This window comes from Balaenoptera borealis (assembly GCF_965194805.1).
Source record: "Balaenoptera borealis genome assembly, chromosome: 9".
Classification (NCBI taxonomy): Eukaryota; Metazoa; Chordata; class Mammalia; order Artiodactyla; family Balaenopteridae; genus Balaenoptera; species Balaenoptera borealis.
In genome coordinates, this window is record NC_138873.1 from 12,737,024 (window position 1) to 12,762,269 (window position 25,246).

The following is a 25,246-nucleotide window of genomic DNA, read 5'->3' on the forward strand; positions in this document are numbered from 1 at the left end:
TAGATGGATTGTGTTACTACCATGTATGTACCACTCAGATATATAAACAGATAGATTATAATATCCATTTAAGAGGCATCAGCAAAGCATTGTGGAATATAAAACACAGAAGAAGTAGTAACACTGAGTTAAACAATAGGCTTAGGAGTCTGACTGGCCTGGGTCCTAGTCTTGGCTCTGCTACTAGCTATGTGTGATCTGAGGGGAAGTTACTTAAGCACACCGAGATGAAGTTCCTCATTTGTGAAAAGGAAGGTAAAAATAGTACCTACCATGAAGATCTTTGGGAAATAATATAAATCAATTGCTACAGTGACTACAAATAAATAACACTGAGTGAATGTAAGATTTTTATAAGAGCTCACTGCCTTTTAAAGTCAGAAAGGGCTTTATGGTGGAGGTGGCATTTGGCCTCGATCTGAAAGGATGAGTAAGCATTAAGCAGATGAAAAATGGGGGAAGAGAATAAAGCATTCAAAAGTATGGAGTTGTTAAAGTGCCTGACATTTCTGTAGGATAGAAAAAAGTTTAAGGTGCCAGGAGCAGAATTGGACAGATGTCTTGGTGGGATGTTGAAGCTACTGTGGGAAGGGACTCGCTTGTCACTTAAACTGTGATTTCAAGATGGAATCTCATACATGAAATGACTGGCTTCCATTCAATAATGGTCCTGCAGGTTCACATGTAGACACTCCACTCTGCTGTAAATACAGAGCAATGACAGACAAAGAGAAACATAGAAAGCAGGAAAAGCACAGTTAGGCTCAAAAACACAGTAATCATCTCCATGGATCAGAAATAAAAAGTGGCAACATGACTGAAGCTACGGCCTGCTGGGCACCTACCTCATCTGGAGGCAGGAAGCAGTTTGCCTCCTGGTCCAGGTTAGGGAGGTGGGCAAATGCTCCCCTAAATATGAGGGAGCTATGGTCACTTCTTTTTTTAAAATTTTATTTATTTATTTATTTCTGGCTGTGTTGGGTCTTGGTTGCTGCACACGGGCTTTAGTTGCGGTGAGGGGGGGCTACTCTTCCTTGTGGTGCGTGGGCTTCTCATTGCGGTGGCTTCCCTTGTTGCGGAGCATGGGCTCTAGGAGCACGGGCTTCAGTAGTTGTGGCTCGCAGGCTTCAGTAGTTGTGGCTCTTGGGCTCAGTAGTTGTGGCTCATGGGCTCTAAAGTGCAGGCTCAGTAGTTGTGGCACACGGGCTTCGTTGTTCTGCGGCATGTGGGATCTTCCCGGACCAGGGCTGGAACCCGTGTCCCCTGCATTGGTAGGCGGATTCTTAACTGCTGCGCCACCAGGGAAGCCCCTACGTTCACTTCTCAATGACAATGGTAAACAGCGGCTCCCTCACTTGTGAAAGGGGCTAAAGATGAAAAGAGAAAACAGTTGTTAAAGCACTGCCTGGTGTTACACAATTCCACAAGCTACCTGAGGGCCTAGGAAGGGAGGAATAGGGACACATATCCAAATCAGGAGCTAAACCTAGTCACCAGCCGGACCAGCAACTGGACAGGCAGGACCTCCCAGGACGGCGTTAGGGCCTGATTGTAGGACCGATTCCACATCAGGTGGAGGCAACGTCCAAACTGATAAGGAGGGAGGTGCGGCCGTAATGGGGGAAAGGGGAGCAGAGAGCGAGGGAGAGACTGAGAGAGAGAGGGAGGGGGAGAGAACATAAGGCCCTTGCACTCACAATTCTGCAAACTTAAAAGTCCAAAACAGATTTGAGAAATGCTAAGAAAGATAGACTCTCAAATACAAAATTCAAGTATAACTTTATTTTACATAAAAACAACATTTTAAAGCCTGACAAAAAATTTTAAGTATGAAGCTCAAGGAATCTTTTGTACAAGTTTGAAAGAAAAGCAGGCACAAATGCAAAAGTATAAAATGCAAGTGGGCTTTGAAAAAACTGAGGTATTGGAAAAGAAACCATAATCTTTGAAATAGAAAGCTCAGTAAATGGCATACATTCCATGTTGGATACTTTCTAAAAGAGTGTTAGTAAATTGACAAATTTATGCAGGACACGTATGGCACAGGGAGATAAACAGATTAAAAATTAAGACAAAGAAAATTAAGAGCAGAAAATAATGGAATAGTTAAAAAAAAAAAAAAAAAAAGAAACAGGTAGAAAGATTGCTGAAATTTTGAAAGAAAAGACCAAAACATATTCCAGGTTGTAGAGAACTGAAAGTTTTATATATTGCAGGAGGGATTATAAGTAGGACACTTTGAAAGCAATTTGGGGATACCTGCAATATTAAAGATGCACTTATCCTATGGCCGTGCAGTCCACTCTCAGATAAATACTCTAGCCCAGAGGAACACGTGTCCAGGTGCACAGTGCAGTTATACAAAGTTGTTAATTGCAACAGTGTTACGATAGTAAATTAAATGTGGGTCAATAAGTGAATGGATAAATAAGTTGTGTCATTTTCATTCACTACAATGCTATATTAGAATTAGAACTACTTGTCTCAACATGGAAAAAAATCTCAAAAACACAATACTAAAAATTATCTCCATTAATGCTATTATTTATAGTATTGTGAATGTTGCTTATAAATACTAAAATTGCATGGGAATGATAAAAATCACATTCAGCTTAGTGTAACCTAGGGTGAATGAGAGGGAAATGGAAAAGGGAAGTTGTACATAGGGAGACATGAGTGTATTTAGATTTCATTACCTTAAAAGTAAAATCAAAGAGTAAGAAAGAAAAGAAGGAAGAAAGAGATGTGTGCTCAGTGAGTTAGAATATGATAGAGTTGAGACTTTTGATACCATGTTGTTAAATTGCTTTTCAATTTCCACATCCCACTATCAGTGAGTAAGTGTGTATCTGTAATTTACTGCAGGAGAGATTATAAGCATAGGAGTGTGGTTTTGAAAAAACACGTGACAATTTCTCTTTTGGCCCTAGGCCCTCCTGTTACTATCACGTCTCCTTTTTTCAATCAAGGTTCTGGTGAGACTAGTCTTCAGTGCTTTGTTGACTTCTTTAATTCCCATTCCTCCCCAACCCACTGGAATTTGTTTTCCAGCCAACACAACAATGAAACTGTTTTGCCAAGGTCTCCAGTAACTTTTTCTTTCTCTTTGACACTGGTAGTATTTAATGGTCTGGGCTCACCCTTCCCTTCAATCTCTCCCTCACTTCCATGACAGCGCCTCTCCTGGTTTTCTTTTGTCCTTTGCCGTTCTGCTCAGTCTCCTTGACCTTTCCTGCTGCTTCCGTGTAAACATACTGGTCTTCCTTCGGATTCTGACTTCAACCCTTTGACATTCTACACATCTGGGTTATCTTATCCAAACTCAAGACTTCCACTCTCTGTACACTGATGATTCCTAATTTTACGTCTTTATTCCAGATTTCCTCCAAATCCTTAAACCCTTAAGTACTATATATACTATTTCCATCAGATGCCTCTTATGTACATCAAACAATATGTTTATTACTGAATATATTATAATTCAGTATATATGACCGTGTTCTCTATATTGATGTCATTTATCCCATTGCTTAAGCTAGAAACTCTTTCCCTGGCACGTTGCTCTCCCTCACTTTCCATGTTCTAAATTCCGCCTCCTCTTCCCCCTCAGCTCCCTGTCGTCCTTCCTTTTCTCCTCTCTCTCTCTTCTTCCCCTTCGCCCTAGTCCTTCTTTTATAATATTTCTCGAATTTCTCTTCTGTGTAGAAAGTGCCATTGCTTCCAGCTTCCCCTCAAACTCTAGTCCTTGCTTTTCTGTCCTCCTCCTTTATATAATATCAACAACCAAAGCAAATACCTTAAAGGCTACTACTTTGTGAATTTTACTCTGGAAACAAATATTTGTGTTTTACCATTTACTTTTGTGACTTTGGGCACAATACTGAACCTCCGTTTGCTTTAATTTCCTCATCTGTAAAATGTGCATTATAATAGCACCTAAGCCATAAATGTTGTGAGAATTCAATCCAGGTATTTATGAAAAGACTCAGAGCAGTGACTGGCCTATGGCAAACATTATATGAGTATAAGCTTTATATATATTTCTTAGTTATTGTTTTCAATTACTGTCTATTGTTATTATAAAGTCTCTTATCTGTCTTCATTTTTCACTATTAGAGATTTTCTTTTCATATTAACTTATTAAGTAATATTAAAGTGGTTAGTCTTCTGAAAAAAACTAAGCAAGTTTTCCATGTATTTTTACAGGTAAAATTTTAATATATAAAAGCTTTAAAATTCTCTTTACAAAGTTGAGTTCAATTTGCCAGGAAGGAGGAAAGATGTTTGTGGGGCAAAGGTGTTTGTGGAGAAACATGCCTAATAGCTTTATCAGCTGGAGCTGGCTTGGATCTAAAATATTTAGGAATTTTTGTGGCTTTGTTAAAGTAGTGGTAAAATTGGCAATCATGTGAGGTTTTACACCATGGAACTTGGGTAAATGCCACAAATCAAGACCAGCATAACACTATATAATTTTGCTTAATACCAGGACCATTGTGAAGTTTGATGTAATGACAAACCACTTTATGGTGAATTTTAGTATATCATGGGGGGTAAATTGTACCTGTAAGAGTTAATAATTACTATATATATTAGAAGTCAGTATAATAATTGCCCTGATCTTCGTTGTGAGCGCCATCATTCAATATCAGAGGAGGTCCATTTGCATATTTTACACTGGTTCCTTTTTAAGTTTATACAACGTGTGATTTTGAGTGATTAATGACCAAGTGAATTTTTTTAACTACCTTAAAAAGTAAAAGAAAAATAGGCTTTTTCAATAAAAAGGAAATATTTATTTAAAAGAGAAAATTTTCTCAAGTTTTAGAACCGAGTTAGGGCAAATTCAGAATTTAGAGTAATTCTTCAGTTTTACCTACAACATGCCAATGGGAAGAAAATTGTGTGAGAAAAATATCTTATTAGGCTTCAGATATTTGTTATGATTGTTATAATTCCCTATCGAAAAACTGTCTCATAAAATGCACACTGCTTGCTTGGCTTTTTGTCACTCACCTAGTGAAATAAACCACATGCAAGATCTTTATGAAACTGACTAGTTCGTGGGTTCCATTTCCTGTTGTGAGGGGTTAGATGTATCTCAAACTCACTAAAGTTCTCAAGATTGTTTTCATTCTTTCATGTAAACCAATTTAGGTTTCAAATTCATATATTTCAAGTGAAACTGAAATTCTCTCTAATTTATCATTTCTATAATATGCAGTTCTGCTTCTGGTTGGGGGAAACAGTTTGAACAGTTATATAGATTTTACGATAATTTGCCTTAGGAGAAGTACTGTCTGAGGAGGGCTGACTCAAAGACTAAACTCCCTGCCCCCCTTTAAAAAAGTCTGAATAAAGTCCTCTCGGTCTTGGGTGCTCACGTTGCTTGAGGTATTGTCCTGCTTAGAGCCCCACTTCTCTTCCAGCCCAGGTGCAAGAATCTAGCATACACCGAGGCCTGGTTTGGGGCAAAGTTGAGACAGAGCCTACAGTTTGATAGGGGGCTTTCTCTAGAACCAGCCGTAAGGTTGGGTGGTAGAGCTGGAGAGCCCTTGCTGCACTGGAAGCCCATAAGCGATGGATGGAGGAGATTCACTGGCTCCCAGTCAGGAGGCTTGGAGTGGGTGATGCTTCCCTTTACAGATCCTACAGCTGTCCTCTCCTACTTCCTCTCTCTCTTCTTTTCAGAGCTGCTCTTTTTGTATAAGCTAATGTGATTTACCTTGTTCAGATGGGGCCAGAACGTTCTAGGAATGCCTCTGTCTACAACTCCCTTTTCTCCCTATTCCCCTTGTTCTTAGTTTGTCTTGAGTGCTTCCTGGGGTCTCCTGGAGCCCAGATTTTCTAAAAGTGTTCGCACTATCTAAATTGACTTACTCTCTTCTTCACCCTTAGTCCTGGCTCTCAGCTAAGTTCTAGCTATCCAAATGGTATACATTATGCAAATAAGATATTTGGGCTAATATATTTTGTTAATAGGTTTTGCTGACCTCAGATAATTGCCTATAGAAAAGATTCCAGGAGACCATATGAGGGAATGGTGGGAATTTTAGACCAAGATTGCAGGTCAGTGTGGGAGATATCTTATGAAGCGGAGCTGAGCCTAGAACTTGGTCAAAAATGCCTAAATTTTAGTTGTGTGTCATGACTCTAGCATGTCTACTCTTGACTAAAGTTTAGAGCAATTATTGCCTTTGTCATGTCTTTTTTCACAAGGATGATTAATTTCTTCAGGAATAAAATTTTATTCTAACATTTGTAAAATAAAAAGTCCGTATGGGATTTCCCAGGAAATATAATTTAAGCACTTTAACTTTATCATTGTTGCTGAAGAAAATACAAATCCTACGTATCTTGAAAATTACTAGAAATTTTTGTTTATTAGATATGAAGTACTTGTTTATATCTATAATCATGTATTCTAGTACATAGTCACATAAAGTATTTTTAGTTTTTAGTGCATTTTCAGGTACAATCTTGTTAAATATTTTTGAGACCTACAGGATTGGAATTATTATAAATATATTGATTTTACGAATGAGGAAGTTGGTTTCGAGTAATAAACTGATTTTTCCCTGAGTAACACAGCTACTACGTATGACAACCGTGAGTTGATTTCAGGCCTCTGGATTATAAAATCCCATTTTATTTCCACTCTGTCGTATTCTCTCTTCAAACATATCGTAGAACCATTGTAGCTATTAGATCATTAGTTAGATATGGAGAATACTAGCCAGGTGCATCTAAAATAACATTATAAAATCTTGTAATAAGATTGCATACCAATTTTTAGAACTGCTTTTCAATTATGTACAATTTTTTTCAAATTCTCCACTTGTTACCAGAAAAGATTAAGTCAATTAAACTTCACTAAATTTGGTTTAGATATTGTGGAGGAAAAAATGAAACTCCTTTAATTTAAAATGTTTCTCTCTCTGCACACACACACACACACACACACACACACACACACACATACACACACACACAGAGCCGTTGAAAGCATTTTTTTTTTTTGTTTTCTATTTTGGCTGATAGTCTGATGATTTTACATGAATTGTTTAAAATGTATTGTGAAAAACATGTATTTCAGATTGTCTTTTGTCTGATTTGAATATTTGAAGAGCTAGTGTCAAATAGAAATTGGCAATTAATTTATCTTCCATAAAACATACGAGAAACATTCAGAGATACTTAAGGCAATATGTAATTTAAATCTAGATGTAAATAAGAATTTCCTGACAAGGAGGGTTGATAGGTACTTAGATCTCACCAAAAGAGGTTGTGGAACTTCTTTTTTCTGGGATGTTTACTTCATGTGGCTTAGATGCAACCCCATGGTGTTAGCAGGACCATGAATTTAACAATCTGATGTGAACCTGTAGTATTGCGACATTGCAATGGTTATCTTGCAGGTTTATTTAAATAATTGCTGTTATTTAGAAATGGCACAAAAAGAAGCACAACATAATTTTGTCTTCTCTCACAAAAAAATAAAAAGGGAAATATTTTTATTATTTTTAAGAACTTGAGTGAACGGTGTCCTTTCATAACTAAAGCGGTAGTGAGAAAGATGCCTGTGGGTGGAAACAGGAAACATTAGTGATAAACGCTGTTAGGTATTTTTTTCAGGTGCAGCTCCATGTCTATTGATTCTAATTAGCACATTTCGTGCCTCAGCTAGTAGCTCCCCTTTAGCTCTGCCTGGAGAGTTTTTTTTTTAGCTTCCATCCTGCTCATACATACTGCCACCTCCTCCCTCCTTCTCTCGTTACAAATGTTACAACACAATCAGAAATTTCCTCTTTTCTTTCCTTCCTGCATTTCCAGCAGGTTCCCTTGCGTCAGAAGCAGAGAAAGAAAACTGAAGGTAATTAGATCTTTTGTTTCTTTATCCCGTTTGTGTGTGTGAGTGTCCTTTTCTCCTGGATGCCTTCTTTAGGATCTGATTTTTGTCTGTCTTAATGCTAATATCAGAAGGTGGATGGCAGATTAATTTGGGGTTCTTTTGGATCGATTTTAAGAAATGACGGCATGCTGTTCATTTGGATTAATCCCCCGTGGTATGTCAACAGAGCTTAGAAAGACTGGCACTGAGTCGGGGAAGTGGCCGTGTTTCTAGGTGGGCATTAACCCTTTTGCATCTCTTGCATAACTACTGCTATTATTGTTGAAACGAGCTGTGTTAGTGCAGTGATGTGCCTGCCAGACTCATGATTTTCATGTTTTCAGCTTATTCCATTGAAGAATATTCTTAGACTAACACTTGCATGTGAGTCTCACTGTTTCTTTGATCATTCATATCTTGTACCTTCTAAGCACCAAATGAATGGTTAAAAATAAAATCGATAAATTACTTTCTTTTTGCATTTGCTTTGCATAAATCTTGGTACAAAAATCCAACTTCCTGGAGGTAAACAGCGAACAGTTACCTTTCAGTCTGTCACATACATCAGGGTACGATGTTACCTACCTTTTCGCATAATTGTTGCAGGTTTTTTCACCATGAGTCGGAGGAGGATATCATGTAAAGACCTGGGGCATGCTGACTGCCAAGGGTGGCTATATAAGAAAAAGGAAAAAGGAACTTTCCTAGGCAACAAATGGAAAAAGTTCTGGGTGGTCCTGAAGGGATCATCACTGTACTGGTACAGCAATCAAATGGTGAGTCCTCTGTCCCCCTCCTGTTCCAGGACTCGTTAACAAAGGGTGGGTCAAAGGTCATTGTGGAGCAGGTGATCCCTGTGGGAAAGATCATTTTTATTTCTGGGACTTGGAACAGAGCAAAGAAACAAATAAGTTGTAGAAACTGTTTCTGTAGATATGTAGGTTATTCTATTATACCTGACGGAGGAGAAAACCATCCTGCTTGACTAATCTTTGGTTGAAGAGGGGCATCCAAACATATATCCTTATTGAAGGAGGATTTCAGGGCCTATTAATGTTAGTCTTCCATGATAGATGCTAATCATTTCAGGAATTCCTTGGACAGCACTTGATATGGGAACTTGTCATTGTTAAGATCTCTACTAAAAAAAAAGGACCCAACTTTATTGGGGTGTAAATTGATTCAGTCCACAGGAAGCTATTTTCTTTTCTCCTCCTTTATTATCTTCTTTTCCTCTGACCTTCTCTATTAGGTGGGTTGGTTTTGGAATCGCTAACCTGTGTGCCGGCATTGTGTTGGTGACTGTCATCTCTTGTTCTTTGGCATGTACAGGGAAGGCATTAAACTAATGATGTTTGGACAACACTTGATAAGAAAGCTGCCTAACTTATCCTGTAATAGGCACTTCACTTTTGTGGTCTGCTTTGCAGGCAAGTTTTCTGTTGGAAAAGGCTGCAAATAAAGTTACTGTTAAAATGTGTACTGATCTTTCCTGGCTTGAAACATTCTGAAAACAACGATATTTGTCGAATATTGAGTAGAGACCTTTCACAAAGGAACTCTCTCCACGAACACCGAGTAGCCATTTGCTGATCTCACGAGAGCCTGAGTTTCTCTTTGTGGTAGAGTGAAGGTCAGCAATGGATGTCCTTTAATCCATTAAGGGAAAATCATTTAAAAATTGACCACAAGCCAGAAAAATTCTTTTTATGTGACACCATTCTTTTAAAATGACTTGTGTATGCCCATCTCTCAAGCAACAGAGCTTTAGGGCAAATAACTTTGTAAATGTAAAATAAGTGCCCCGTGAAGTTTGTGGGTAAAATTTTTAGTTGATAAATTTACATTCACTGGCCACTAATCAAAAAATTGTGTACCCCCATAACCCAAGGCACCTGTCCTGTAAGGATGTGATTAAACTGGACCCAAATCCAATTCCAGTGCCCCGGAATAAGCATCATCCCCTGTGCTTTTCTCTGTACTCCCCCTCCCCTGTCCCCCGTTCCCAAGCTTACAGATTTGGTTTCACCCAAAACATGGTACAAAATTCTTCACTGAGTTTTATAAAAATATATATTTTTGAGCTTTTGGCGAGTTTTAACAATTTTATCAAATATCTGGGGGCTTCACAAGAAAGAAACACCTTGCAGAGTATGCAGTCTTCCACTATCTTCTTTTTCTCTCTTTTCTTCTCCCCTCCTGGATACATTTACCATCTTGTCTAGCATGGAATAGTTTTACCCAAATTAAGGCAAACTGGAGCTGGGGTCTCACCTTCTATCCTAAGGGATTTTTCCTGAACAAATACAGCTTCTTTCTTAACGAAGGTTAATTAATTATGGTTAATATAGCTTTCTCCCTCTCGTTTATAATATTTTAGGCTCTTGCTTTTGGTTAGTTGTGCAAGTGAGAGTTTGCATCTTCTGTGAAATGTGAGGGCTTACTGATTTACCTTTTAATGGCTCTCTAGGAATTTTCCAAGGCTGTTGGAAGGATTGCGCGCTGATGGAGCGTGACACATCTGTGGGAAGTAACAAAACTCAGATATAAGCGTGGCGTTAATTTTCTCATTCAGTCACATTATTCTGCACGTATGTTCTGGTGCTGTTCCTGTCTTCATAGAATCGAGACCCCTCTGAACCACACATAGTTACAGATTTGGCTTATTTGGCTTCATAAGTTCATTTGGCTTAAGTTTCTCTTAGAAGAGCAATGAATTACCTATTTTAGGCATTAGGAATCTCATGCTTCCACAGGGAGCTGCACTGTTGACTGAGACTAGATTAGAAAGAGGAAAAGGAGGGAGCATCGGACCCCCTTAGGCACCCCTGTCCTCACTTGCTGTCATGCAAACAGATAAAGCAATATTCACATAGCAAATCACGTATTCGAATAGAATTAGATTAGCAGCATTGAATGGAGAATAAATTTACTGTTATTTGGCCACAGAATTATTCTATTAAACTTGTGGTATATAGCAGAAGGACCCTTTCAACTTCCTAATTCTATGACTCTGTGTTACAGAGGAATAATCTCTCCGCACACACCCACCCACACACACACCCTTGCATCTTAATTATATGTTTGTTTGGGGGAGAAAAGGCTACTCAGTGAACACTTAATGAGCAGTCATAATCCTGCTATCTGTGTGAATATCAACTGTGAAATAATTGCCGAACACATACCCTCAGGCTGAGAACATTTATTTACTTTCTGCCACTCAAGGAATTCAGATTCAACAAAGTAGCTCCCAAGGCACCAATGTCTTACGAACAAACTTCTGCTTCTTCTGCCTTCCCCGTTCCCCATTCTTTCTCATATGGTAACGGAGCTGATAGCATCACAGCCAGAGCCACCTCTTATAGAATGCCTACCCTATGTCAAGGGAGAGTCGAGGTACCTTTCATACACACTCTTTTTAACTTCTCCAAAATACTCTCCAAGGTAGCAATTGTCACCACGTTTAGAAAGTTGGGAAGACTGAGACTCATAGAACTTGTGTACATTCTCCAAGTGACCCAAGTCCTAAGGGGAGGGGGTAAAATAGACCCTCTTTAGCCCCTTTGACTCTTCAGCCCCCGGTTGTTTGTCATATGCCAACCTGACCCCATGCGGGGAACAGGATAAATAAAGTGGTTCAACTCCCCTATCGTCTGTATTCAATGGGGTTTGGAGAGAACAACTCTAGAAGTGAAACGTGGGGCCGTTCTTATGTGCAAGTACAAGTGAGCTCATGGGATCCCTTTGCTTGTCTCTCTTGTTCCCTGACACAACCTGAGGAGACATCACCCTCACCTCTCTCTGCGTTTTGTCATTGTTGTTACCTAGTAACTGACGCATGGTGTACTGCCTTCTTTCATCCCTCTTTGCTGCTTTAAAAAGTACTACCCAGATTTCCTTGAGAAAGGTCAAGTCCAGACACTCATCTACCATTTTTCACACCCCATATTATGTGCATAGAATGTGATGCAGCACACAAGAATTTATGCCACATCTTACAAAACCATATTCAAGTTGAACAGCCTTAAAAATCCAGGCTGTTTAAAATTCTGGATTGAAATCCACACAATTGTTTTCCTTTGCCTCTAGATAAATTACCAATTCATTTCCTGGCTCCTGAGAGTCTGCTGACCTGTACCTATCTTACTTCCCAGCCTCCCCACCTCCACCCAAGCTTAAACTACAGAACTGCTTTTAATTCCTTATTAATGTCATATATGCCGGCTGTCTCTTTAAGCCTTTGCATATGCTGTTCTTCAGCTCAGAAAACTCTTTGTCTTCATGCTGTACAGTCTTTCTCCCACCCAATTCCATCAAGCTTATTCCTCCTCATAAGTCAAATTTTAGTTTAAATAGCGCATCCTCTAGGTGTTCTTACCTTTCCTCTGACCCAAATTAGGCTGCCTCTTCTTCTCCCATAGCAAGCTATACTTATTACACTTATCTTCCTTTTTCGTACATGTTGTTAGACTTGCTGTTTTCCATAATTGATAGTAATTTCTGTAGAAAGACAATAGTATATCTTTAGCACCTTAGGTAGTGTCTGATACTTCCTAGGGACTCAAGTAATATTTGTTGACTTCATAAATAAATCAGTTTTAGGAATCATCAGCATTTACCTTACCCATGGGAATTTTGAGAAATGGGATGGTGAATAAGGACTGCTTTTTTTTTTTAATTTAATTTTATTTATTTTTATACAGCAGGTTCTTATTAGTCATCCATTTTATACACATCAGTGTATACATGTGAATCCCAATCTCCCAATTCATCACACCACCATCCCCCCACCCCACTTTCCCCCCTTGGTGTCCATACGTTTGTTCTCTACATCTGTGTCTCTATTTCTGCCCTGCAAACCGGTTCATCTGTACCATTTTTCTAGGTTCCACATATATGCGTTAATATACGATATTTGTTTTTCTCTTTCTAACTTATTTCACTCTGTATGACAGTCTCTAGATTCATCCATGTCTCTACAAATGACCCAATTTCGTTCCTTTTTATGGCTGAGTAATATTCCATTCTATATATGTACCACATCTTCTTTACCCATTCGTCTGTTGATGGGCATTTAGGTTGCTTCCATGACCTGGCTATTGTAAATAGTGCAGCAGTGAATATTGGGGTGCATGTGTCTTTTTGAATTATGGTTTTCTCAGGGTATATGCCCAGTAGTGGGATTGCTAGATCATATGGTAGTTCTATTTTTAGATTTTTAAGGAACCTCCCTACTGTTCTCCATACTGGCTGTATCAATTTACATTGCCACCAACAGTGCAAGAGGGTTCCCTTTTCTCCACACCCTCTCCAGCATTGGTTGTTTGTAGATTTTCTGATGATGCCCATTCTAATTGGTGTGAGGTGATACCTCATTGCAGTTCTGATTTTCATTTCTCTAATAATTAGTGATGTTGAGCAGCTTTTCATGTGCTTCTTGGCCATCTGTATGTCCTCTTTGGAGAAATGTCTGTTTAGGTCTTCTGCCCATTTTTGGATTGGGTTGTTTGTTTTTTTAATATTGAGCTGCATGAGCTGTTTATATATTCTGGAGATTAATCCTTTGTCTGTTGATTCATTTGCAAATATATTTTCCCATTCTGAGGGCTGTCTTTTCGTCTTGTTTGTAGTTTCCTTTGCTTTGCAAAAGCTTTTAAGTTTCATTAGGCCCCATTTGTTTATTTTTGTTTTTATTTCCATTACTCTAGGAGTTGGATCAAAAAAGATCTTGCTGTGATTTATGTCAAAGAGTGTTCTTCCTATGTTTTCCTCTAAGAGTTTTATAGTGTCTGGTCTTACATTTAGGTCTCTAATCCATCTTGAGTTTATTTTTATATATAGTGTTAAGGGGTGTTCTAATTTCATTCTTTTACATGTAGCTGTCCAGTTTTCCCAGCACCACTTATTGAAGAGACTGTCTTTTCTCCATTGCATATCCTTGCCTCCTTTGTCATAGATTAGTTGACCATAGGTGTGTGGGTTTATCTCTGGGCTTTCTAGCCTGTTCCATTGATCTACGTTTCTGTTTTTGTGCCAGTACCATATTGTCTTGATTACTGTAGCTTTGTAGTATAGTCTGAAGTCAGGGAGTCTGATTCCTCCAGCTCCGTTTTTTTCCTTCAAGACTGCTTTGGCTATTCGGGGTCTTTTGTGTCTCCATACAAATTTTAAGATTTTTTGTTCTAGTTCTGTAAAAAATTCCATTGGTAATTTGATAGGGATTGCATTGAATCTGTAGATTGCTTTGGGTAGTATAGTCATTTTCACAATATTGATTCTTCCAATCCAAGAACATGGTATATCTCTCCATCTGTTGGTATCATCTTTAATTTCTTTCAACAGTGTCTTATAGTTTTCTGCATACAGGTCTTTTGTCTCCCTAGGTAGGTTTATTCCCAGGTATTTTATTCTTTTTGTTGCAATGGTAAATGGGAGTGTTTCCTTAATTTCTCTTTCAGATTTTTCATCATTAGTGTATAGGAATGCAAGAGATTTCTGTGCATTAATTTTGTATCCTGCAACTTTACCAAATTCATTGATTAGCTCTAGTAGTTTTCTGGTGGCATCTTTAGGATTCTCTATGTATAGTATCATGTCATCTGCGAACAGTGACAGCTTTACTTCTTCTTTTCCAATTTGTATTCCTTTTATTTCTTTTTCTTCTCTGATTGCCGTGGCTAGAACTTCCAAAACTATGTTGAATAATAGTGGTGAGAGTGGACATCCTTGTCTTGTTTCTGATCTTAGAGGAAATGCTTTGAGTTTTTCACCATTGAGAATGATGTTTGCTGTGGGTTTGTTGTATATGGCCTTTATTATGTTGAGGTAGGTTTCCTCTATGCCCACTTTCTGGAGAGTTTTTATGATAAATGGGTGTGGAATTTTGTCAAAAGCTTTTTCTGCATCTATTGAGATGATCATATGGTTTTTCTCCTTCAGTTTGTTAATATGGTTTATCACAGTGATTGATTTGCGTATATTGAAGAATCCTTGCATTCCTGGGATAAATCCCACTTGATCGTGGCGTATGATCCTTTTAATGTGTTGTTGGATTCTGTTTGCTGGTATTCTGTTGAGGATTTTTGCATCTATATTCATCAGTGATATTGGCGTGTAATTTTCTTTTTTTGTAGTATCTTTGTCTGGTTTTGGTATCAGGGTGATGGTGGCCTCATAGAATGAGTTTGGGAGTGTTCCTTCCTCTGCAATTTTTTGGAAGAGTTTGAGAAGGATGGGTGTTAGCTCTTCTCTAAATGTTTGATAGAATTCACCTGTGAAGCCATCTGGTCCTGGACGTTTGTTTGTTGGAAGATTTTTAATCACAGTTTCAATTTCATTACTTGTGATTGGTCTGTTCATATTTTCTCTTTCTTCCTGGTTCAGTCTTGGAAGGTTATACCTTTCTAAGAATTTGTCCATTTCTTCCAGGTTGTCCATTTTATTGGCGTAGAGTTGCTTGTAGTAGTCTCTTAGGATGCTTTGTATTTCTGTGGTGTCTGTTGTAACTTCTCCTTTTTCATTTCTAATTTTGTTGATTTGAGTCCTCTCCCTCTTTTTCTTGGTGAGTCTGACTAATGGTTTATCAATTTTGTTTATCTTCTCAAAGAACCAGCTTTTAGTTTTATTGATCTTTGCCATTGTTTTCTTTGTTTCTATTTCATTTATTTATGCTGTGATCTTTATGATTTATTTCCTTCTGCTAACTTTGGGTTTTGTTTGTTCTTCTTTCTCTCGTTCCTTTAGGTGTAAGGTTAGATTGTTTATTTGAGCTTTTTCTTGTTTCTTGAGGTAGGCTTGTATAGCTATAAACTTCCCTCTTAGAACTGCTTTTGCTGCATCCCATAGGTTTTGGGTCATCATATTTTCATTGTCATTTGTCTCCAGGTATTTTTTTAAATTTCTCTTTGATTTCTTCAGTGATCTCTTGGTTATTTAGTAATGTATTGTTTAGCCTCCATGTGTTTGTGTTTTTTACGTTTTTTTTTTCCCTGTAATTGAATTCTAATGTCACAGCATTGTGGTCCGAAAAGATGCTTGATATGATTTCAATTTTCTTAAATTTACTGAGGCTTGATTTGTGACCCACGATAGATCACAATCTTGTGATCAAGATTTGTGATCTATCCTGGAGAATGTTCTGTGTGCACTTGAGAAAAAAGTGTAATCTGCTGTTTTTGGATGGAATGTCCTATAAGTATCAATTAAATGTATCTGGTCTATTGTGTCATTTAAAGCTTGTGTTTCCTTGTTAATTTTCTGTTTGGATGATCTGTCCATTGGTGTAAGTGAGGTGTTAAGGTCCCCCGCTATTATTGTGTTACTGTCAATTTCCTCTTTTATAGCTGGTAGCAGTTGCCTTATGTATTGAAGTGCTCCTATGTTGGGTGCATATATATTTATAATTGTTATATCTTCTTCTTCAATTGATCCCTTGATCATTATGTAGTGTCCTTCCTTGTCTCTTGTAACATTCTTTATTTTAAAGTCTATTTTATCTGATATGAGCATAGCTACTCCAGCTTTCTTTTGATTTCCATTTGCATGGAATATCTTTTTCCATCCCCTCACTTTCAGTCTGTATGTGTCCCTAGGTCTGAAGTGGGTCTCTTGTAGACAGCATATATATGGGTCTTGTTTTTGTATCCATTCAGCAAGCCTGTGTCTTTTGGTTGGAGCATTTAATCCATTCACGTTTAAGGTAATTATCGATATGTATGTCCCTATTACCATTTTCTTAATAGTTTTGGGTTTGTTTTTGTAGGTCCTTTTCTTCTTTTGTGTTTCCCACTTAGAGAAGTTCCTTTAGCATTTGTTGTAAAGCTGGTTTGGTGGTGCTGAATTCTCTTAGCTTTTGCTTGTCTGTAAAGCTTTTGATTTCTCCATCAAATCTGAATGAGATCCTTGCAGGGTAGAGTAATCTTGGTTGTAGGTTCTTCCCTTTCATCACTTTAAGTATATCATGCCACTCTCTTCTGGCTTGTAGAGTTTCTGCTGAGAAATCAGCTGTTAACCTTATGGGAGTTCCCTTGTATGTTATTTGTCGTTTTTCCCTTGCTGCTTTCAATAATTTTTCTTTGTCTTTAATTTTTGCCAATTTGATTACTATGTGTCTCGGTGTGTTTCTCCTTGGGTTTATCCTGTATGGGACTTGCTGCGCTTCCTGGACTTGGGTGGCTATTTCCTTTCCCAGGTTAGGGAAGTTTTCAACTATAATCTCTTCAAATATTTTCTCGGGTCCTTTCTCTCTCTCTTCTCCTTCTGGGACTGCTGTAATGTGAATGTTGTTGCATTTAATGTTGTCCCAGAGGTCTCTTAGGCTGTCTTCATTTCCTTTCATTCTTTTTTCTTTATTCTGTTCCACAGCAGTGAATTCCACCATTCTGTCTTCCAGGTCACTTATCTGTTCTTCTGCCTCAGTTATTCTGCTAGTGATTCCTTCTAGTGTATTTTTCATTTCAGTTATTGTGTTGTTCATCTCTTTGTTTGTTCTTTAATTCTTCTAGGCCTTTGTTAAACATTTCTTGCATCTTCTCAATCTTTGTCTCCATTCTTTTTCTGAGGTCCTGGATCATCTTCACTATCATTATTCTGAATTCTTTTTCTGGAAGGTTGCCTATCTCCACTTCATTTAGTTGTTTTTCTGGGGTTTTATCTTGTTCCTTCATCTGGTACATAGCCCTCTGCCTTTTCATCTTGTCTATCTTTCTGTGAATGTGGTTTTTGTTCCACAGGCTGCAGGATTGTAGTTCTTCTTGCTTCTGCTGTCTGCCCTCTGGTGGATGAGGCTATCTAAGAGGCTTGTGCAAGCTTCCTGATGGGAGGGACTGGTGGTGGGTAGAGCTGGGTGTTGCTCTGGTGGGCAGAGCTCAGTAAAACTTTAATCCCCTTGTCTGCTGATGCATAGGGCTGGGTTCCCTCCCTGTTGGTTGTTTGGCCTGAGGCGACCCAACACTGGAGCCTACCCGGGCTCTTTGGTGGGGCTAATGGCAGAGTCTGGGAGGGCTCATGCCAAGGAGTACTTCCCAGAACTTCTGCTGCCAGTGTCCTTGTCCTCACAGTGACACACAGCCACCCCGTCTCTGCAGGGGACCCTCCAACACTAGCAGGTAGGTCTGGTTCAGTCTCCCATGGGGTCACTGCTCCTTCCCCTGGGTCCTGATGCGCACACTACTTTGTGTGTGCTCTCCTAGAGTGGAGTCTCTGCTTCCCTCAGTCCTGTCAAAGTCCTGCAATCAAATCCCGCTAGCCTTCAAAGTCTGATTCTCTAGGAATTCCTCCTCCCATTGCCAGACCCCCAGATTGGGAAGCCTGACGTGGGGCTCAGAACCTTCACCCCAGTGGGTGGACCTCTGTGGTATAAGTGTTCTCCAGTTTGTGAGTCACCCAACCAGCAGTTATGGGACTTGACTTCATTGTGATTGCGCCCCTCCTACCATCTCATTGTGGCTTCTCCTTTGTCTTTGGATGTGGGGTATCTTTTTGGTGAGTTCCAGTGTCTTCCTGTCGATGGTTGTTCAGCAGTTAGTTGTGATTCTGGTATTCCTGCAAGAGGGAGCGAGAGCATGTCCTTCTACCCCACCATCTTGAACCAATCTCCCCTGTCTTTCTCAGAGTCAAATGAAGGAGCTTTCAAATTATATGGAGGGAAAAAAAATCTGTTTTAAAATTACATGGACTAGTGTCTTCCTTCTTTGATCCCTCGTATCACACAGCACAATCCTTGGTATGATTTGCTAAATTCTTGTTAGAGCGAAGGTATCTTATTTTGTTGTCATTTTTTACATTCTGGCAACGAATGAGTTGGGGATTGTTCCCATTAAGCAGGTGAAGATGATACTTCCAGTTCTCTAGTGAAAGATCATCTTTTCCAGCAAGAGACAGTTATAACCAGTGAGTCTTACAGAAGCTCAAGACCTTCTCCCTGTGAAGATCTGAATGCCAGAAGAGTCTACCGTACACTGGATGGATTAAATAACAGTTTTTTTTCCTCACAGTTCTGAAGGCTTGGAAGTCCCAAGGTTAGGGTGCCAGCATTGTTGATTCCTAGTGAGGGCTCTCTTCTTGGATTGCAGACAGCCACTTTGTCTCAGTGCCAGAGAATGCCCCAGGACTGCTTTTGATGGAAAATAATTTTCCAGCAAAACTATGTCTCTTTTAAAAATAGTCACGTATAGTCACATCTATTCTTAAAAATACAGGAAAAGGTCCAATTTGAGATTTGCTAGAAGGCCTCCACGGTCCCAAATAGGTCCCACACAGCAGTTCCCGTTTTGCTAACATCTTTTCAGAGTTTATTTTATTAGATTCTTTCTAGCCATGGCCTCTGGCTGAAGACAAGTGTTCATTCATCCAGATCGCCAGGCTGGGGGCAGAAACGTTGAAAGAGAGAAAGGTTTCCCAGGGAATTCCCTCTACTCTAGCATTTCACCTGGATTTCAGGCACAGCTGGAGACTGACGTTTGGGATCAATATCTTCTCTCTGGAGAAGGAGAAACAAAGTTCTGAATTATTGTTTTCCTTCAGGCATGTTGCTACGAAATAGTGACAGTATAGGTCCTTAAGATGTGATTACTTATTTGTTAAAACTATCTTATGTCTTTCAGTTTTTAGATTTCTGGCTTTTGCTATAACTTCTTATTTTTCTTTTCTAAGAATTCTTAATTAAAATTTAGCATAGTTCCTTGGGAAATATATTGTGGATTTTATTTATACCCAAGACCAATCATATGGTAAATATTATATATATTATTATGTTATACAACCCACATAAAATCAGTGAGGTTCTTAAATGTTTCTACTCAAGGAGCATTTACTCATCTTAGTGGTGTATTTTCTTACTTTATCCAAGAGTACATGTGAGCTATCAAAATACATCAAGGGAACAAATGCATTATGCTGGTATACAACTTGGAGGCATTGCCTGAACAATTTAGGCTTTAATTACAAAGCACAGTTTAATATTAGTTACAGATAACAGATATTAAAAGTCTCTTCTTAAGTGAGCCCAACATGGAAAGTTTATCATCCATCCATCCATTCGTCCACCTACCCACCCACCTACATTTCCTTCCAACAGTGTTTATCGGCTAAAAATAATTTGGGCTAACTGTTGTAAACGTAGAATTAAAAGTAAATGAGATAATAAAATAATAATAATTTGGGCTAACTGTTGTAAACGTAGAATTAAAAGTAAATGAGAGGCTACAATTCTTCTCTCTTAAGAACTTATAGACTGGTGGAGAGGAAAAGACCTATGTAAGTGACATGATCAAAGAAAAGTTGGTGAAAAAAATGGCTCTGAGATTGAGCAATACAGATGAATCCTGTAAATTCCAGGGGTAAGGAAAATATTTTGGGTCGAATGTGAGAGAGTTCTGCCAAGCAACTTTTATTCCTGGAAGATTCTTTCTCCTTTCTACCTAGGAAGGTGTGTTTTTTCTTTTCTTATCATTTTCCAAAGCTGCATGATTTCCTTGGTCAAAGAGGCCAGCCTTCTTTACTAAATAAACATAATTTTCACCAATCAAAAAACATTATTCCTGTGGGTTGCAGTGGATGTAGAAAGTCTTCATGGAGAAGATTCTCTTAAGATCAGCCTTGGAAGGCAGTTTTTTGTTTGTTTGTTTTAAGGATAGAGGGTAGTGTGTGGGCATTCCTGTCTGGGGACTAATGTGAACAAAGGAATGAAAATATACATGAGCTGTGCCAACCCATTGTTTTAGGCATTATATTGAATTCTCATCATAACCTGGCAAGATAGATTGTATTATTCCCATTTTTCAAGGGAGTTTAATGAAGCTCAGGGAATTTAAGTAACTTGTTCAAAGTTGCATAAGGAGTATATGGCAGGGCTGGGATTAAAAACAAGATCCACCAACACCGAAGCCAGGCTATTTCCTGGGCTGCATGGCTTCTCCATTTAGAGGTGAGCCAGGGCTGGTAAACGGGGTCTCAAATGCACAGGGCAGGAATGTGGATTTGATCCAGTAGGCAGTAGGGAGCCGCTGCAGATTCTTGAGTCTGAAGTCGATCTCATGAAATTGGCATGTGAAAATACTAACCAAGCAATAATTAAGGGGATGTATTGGAGAATAAAGGAGTTTTCAGAGGGTCAGTTAAGAGATGGTGACAGAATGCAAGTATTGAGACATGAACTCCTAGAGTAGAGGGGAAACTGAAAATTTGGGACACACTACACAATACGAAAGGGCAAGGTATGTTGAGCACTTGATATAGGACACAAAATATTGGAAGCTAAAATGAGAATGACTCCAAGTTTTGGAGCCTGGGGAGACTGGGAAAATAATATGAAAATTGAGGAAGGATGAGTTTGTGGCTAAAAATGTGGAATTCCATTTAGATTCAATGTCATTGACTTTTCTGGTCTGTTTTAGCTTTGTACACTCTTTCTTTGTATAAAATTGCTAGAAACCCATGTTCTTTTTTTTTTTTTTTTTAAAGTTCCCCACGTGATTTTAACATGCAACCAGGGCTGAGAACTTCTACATTTTTTTTTTTTTTAGAAGTTTTATTTATTTATTTATTTTTGGCTGTGTTGGGTCTTCGTGTCTGTGCGAGGGCTTTCTCCAGTTGCGGCGAGCAGGGTCCACTCCTCATCGCGGTGCGCAGGCCTCACTGCCGTGGCCTCTCTCGTTGTGGAGCACAGGCTCCAGACGCGCAGGCTCAGTAATTGTGGCTCACGGGCCTAGTTGCTCCGTGGCATGTGGGATCCTCCCAGACCAGGGCTCGAACCCGTGTCCCCTGCATTGGCAGGCAGACTCCCAACCACTGCGCCACCAGGGAAGCCCCGCATGTTCTTTAGTAGTGAAGTAACCATTTATTGATGCCATTTGTGCTATTGCATCAGTGGTTCAAGGGAGCCCTGGGTCTCTTATAGAAAAGGTGAATCACCAACTCTTTATTTCATAAAAACTTTTGGTAAACTGGTGAGGTTTGTGGGTTACTATGTGGTTTAATACATATGCAGACTTTTCAGTTTTTTGAGAATCCAACCTGCCTGCCCTAATGTGATCATCTTTCCCCCTCACCATCTGAATGATTCCATGTGTCTGCAGGTTCAAGTAACCAGGACTATATCAGGTGTTTTTAGTATTTAGCTGTATATGCAGGTCATGTGAATTTTGGAAGATCTTAGATTTGGAAGGGATTTTTCTTGGAATCGGTTTTATGAGAATCTCTATAGAAAAAACCTAATCAGTTTTTAGATTAAACTGAATATACCTCTGCAGAAAATGTTACTTGAAAGCCAGAATTTCTCTTTTCATGAGACAACTGTTCTAAAAGTTTCAGTAAATATAGAGCACCTTTTTTTTTCAGCATAAGAAAAATAAGAAGTGGGTTAATTCTCCCTTTGAAAGAGACATTTAAGTTTTCTTTACTTTCATTATTAATCACCTATCAGCATAGATTTTGGGGAAACTGTCTCAGCAAGTTTAGCATAGGTTGAAAACAAAATCTGGGACTTCCCTGGTGGTGCAGTGGTTAAGAATCCGCCTGCCAATACAGGGGACACGGGTTCGAGCCCTGCTCCGGGAAGATCCCACATGCCACAGAGCAACTAAGCCCTTGAGCCACAACTACTGAAGCCCACGCGCCTAGAGCCCGTGCTCTGCAACAAGAGAAGCCACCGCAATGAGAAGCCCACGCACCGCAACGAAGAGTGGCCCCCGCTCGCCACAACTAGAGAAAGCCGGCGCACAACAACTAAGACCCAACGTAGCCAAAAAATAAATAAAATTAATAATTAAAAAAGTAGATTAAATAAAAAGAATCTGTAGGAATTTATAGTGCAATCAGAGCTTATTATATTCTTGTTTTCTTTTCCCCACTATAAAGGAAACACCTGAGGGCGTATTCTTTACCTCTCAGGTTTAAACTGTGTCCCTAGAGCCTAGAACCAGTAGGCACAGGGTAGGCACCAGTCATTTTTTGAGAAAATTACTTATTACATTACATAATTATCAATTAATTATATAAATCAATTAATCAAAGCATTTTGAACACCTAATATATTCTGAGAGTTCTACAAAATGAGATACTTTATGAATTATGGGCTTCTAATGCGTTTGATATCCATATTCATTGTTTCTGCTAACAACCAGCTTCTGTGTGTATCCCGAACAAAATTCCAATATTTAGAAAAGTTTCTTCAGTGAAGACAATTCAAACCAATTAAGTAAAACTGATAAACTCTTTGCCAACCTGTGTTTCTAGAGTTTGTATGGGAAAGGAATATGAGAAAGTGAAATGATGACAGATCCACACAGGGCAAAAGATGTTTCAGCAGCTGTAAGTGAGCAGTTTACTTCAAGATGACCACATGGGTGAAAGGGGTAAACAGGACAGTTTAGGTACCACTTGAAAACCTGAACATAGGAATTATTGAGGACTTTTTGAGTTCTGTTACTTCCCTCATAGTTTCAGGCAAGTGAAAAGATCTTTAAAATGGATTTTTTTTTTTAATTGGAGTATAGTTGCTTTACACTGCCATGTCAGTTTCTGCTCTACAACAAAGTGAACCATCCATATGTATACATATCCCCCCTGTTTTGGATTTCCTTCCCATTTAGGTCATCACAGAGCACTGAGTACAGTTCCCTGTGCTATACAGTAGGTTTTCATTAGTTATATATTTTATACATAGGGGTGTATACATGTCAATCCCGATCTTCCAATTCATCCCACCTGCCCCCCCGCTTTCTCCCTTGGTATCCTTATGTTGTTCTCTATATCTGTGTCTCTATTTCTGCTTTGCAAATAAGATCATCTATACCATTTTTCTAGATTCCACGTTTATGCATTAATATATGATATTTGTTTTTCTCTTTCTGACTTACTTCACTCTGTATGACAGTCTCTAAGTCTATCCACATCTCTGCAGATGACACAATTTCGTTCCTTTTTAGGGCTGAGTAATATTCCATTGTATATATGTATCACATCTTCTTTATCCATTCCTCTGTTGATGGACATTTAGGTTGCTTCCATGCCCTGGGTATTGTAAATAGTGCTGCAATGAACATTGGGGTGCATGTATCTTTTTGAATTCTGGTTTTTTCTGGGTATATGCCCCAGAGTTGGATTGCGGGGTCATATGGTAGTTTTATTTTTAGTTTTTAAGGAACCTCCTTACTGTTCTCCATAGTGGCTGTATCTATTTACGTTCCCACCAACAGTGCAAGAGGGTTCCCTTTTCTCCACACCCTCTCCAGCATTTATCATTTGCAGATTTTTTGATGATGGCTATTCTGACCAGTGTGAGGTGATACCTCATTGTAGTATGTTTGGTTTTGGTTTAATTTATTTGTTGTTTATGATGCTATCACCATGTCCTAACATTTATTTTCCTTGGTAAGTTCCAGAATGTATTTCTAAAATAATGGTTCCCCACCCATATCTTTATGACCAGAGCAGTCAATAGCTGAGGCAGGCTGTTTTTTTTTGTTTTTTTTGTTTTTTTAATAACTTCTTGTTGCTAAATTCACACAATGTGGGAACAACTGCTTATGTTGCCAATATTATTTTCCTTTCAATTCTTTCCAAACTTTGCAAAAGCAGTTGTGAAACACCAAGGCTGTGAAATGTTTCATTTGTTGTCTTGTTCTCATGAGGCCGTGGTATGCTCGGGCACTGCTGATTTGGAAGAGGACGCCAGGGTTAATGACGTAGGTTGGGCTGTGTCAGAGGACAGTCTTCTTAGCTCACAGCAGTGACTGAAATGCCCAGTCAGGGGGATGCAGCATTATCTTCTCTCGTCTGGTAGGCAGGGCATAGTGCTTTTTCTGGTGTTTCCACAACCTTTCTCTCTTAAATTACTTTACCTTTTTTTTGGTAGGATCCAGCTTCTTCCTTCTTGAAAATTTAAATAATTTTTAAAATGCCTTAAAAAATTAAGAAAATGCTTTAAAATATCAGACAGATATGGAGGCAGACAGAAAGAAATAAATGAATTAAGATCATTTATTTATTTAAATGAATTAGGATCCCACCACCTTGGTGCGATCACTGTAAACATTTTAATGTATCTGTTTCCAAATATTTTTCTATGTTTTCCAAAAATAAACTTATAACTTGATTTTCTCACTAAGCAATATATTACAAACATATTTTCATGTCAATGTGCATATATATCCACAACATCATTTCTAATGGCTGTATTACATATGAATATATCATAGTTTATCAATCCATAGAATTTGAAATCAGAAATCCTGTTATCTTAAAATTATTTAAAATATCTAACAGAAAATAGAATATACAAGCACACGTATGCTAAATTGAATATAAAGCAGTATGTATTTATAGTTATGTATGTTTAATATATGTGTTTATATA

The 25,246-nt window shown here is 38.6% G+C and overlaps 1 protein-coding gene across 2 annotated transcripts in view; it reads left to right on the forward strand.

Annotated features, from left to right (window-relative positions):
• The window catches only part of IPCEF1 (interaction protein for cytohesin exchange factors 1), a 221,734-nt gene that overhangs the window by 119,496 nt on the left and 76,992 nt on the right, over positions 1 to 25,246 (forward strand). For both annotated transcript variants that reach the window (XM_082404584.1, XM_082404583.1), the window contains 2 exons: positions 7,834 to 7,873; positions 8,498 to 8,667. In XM_082404584.1, coding sequence (XP_082260710.1) covers positions 7,834 to 7,873; positions 8,498 to 8,667 — 210 coding nt within the window. The remainder of the gene's footprint in view (positions 1 to 7,833; positions 7,874 to 8,497; positions 8,668 to 25,246) is intronic.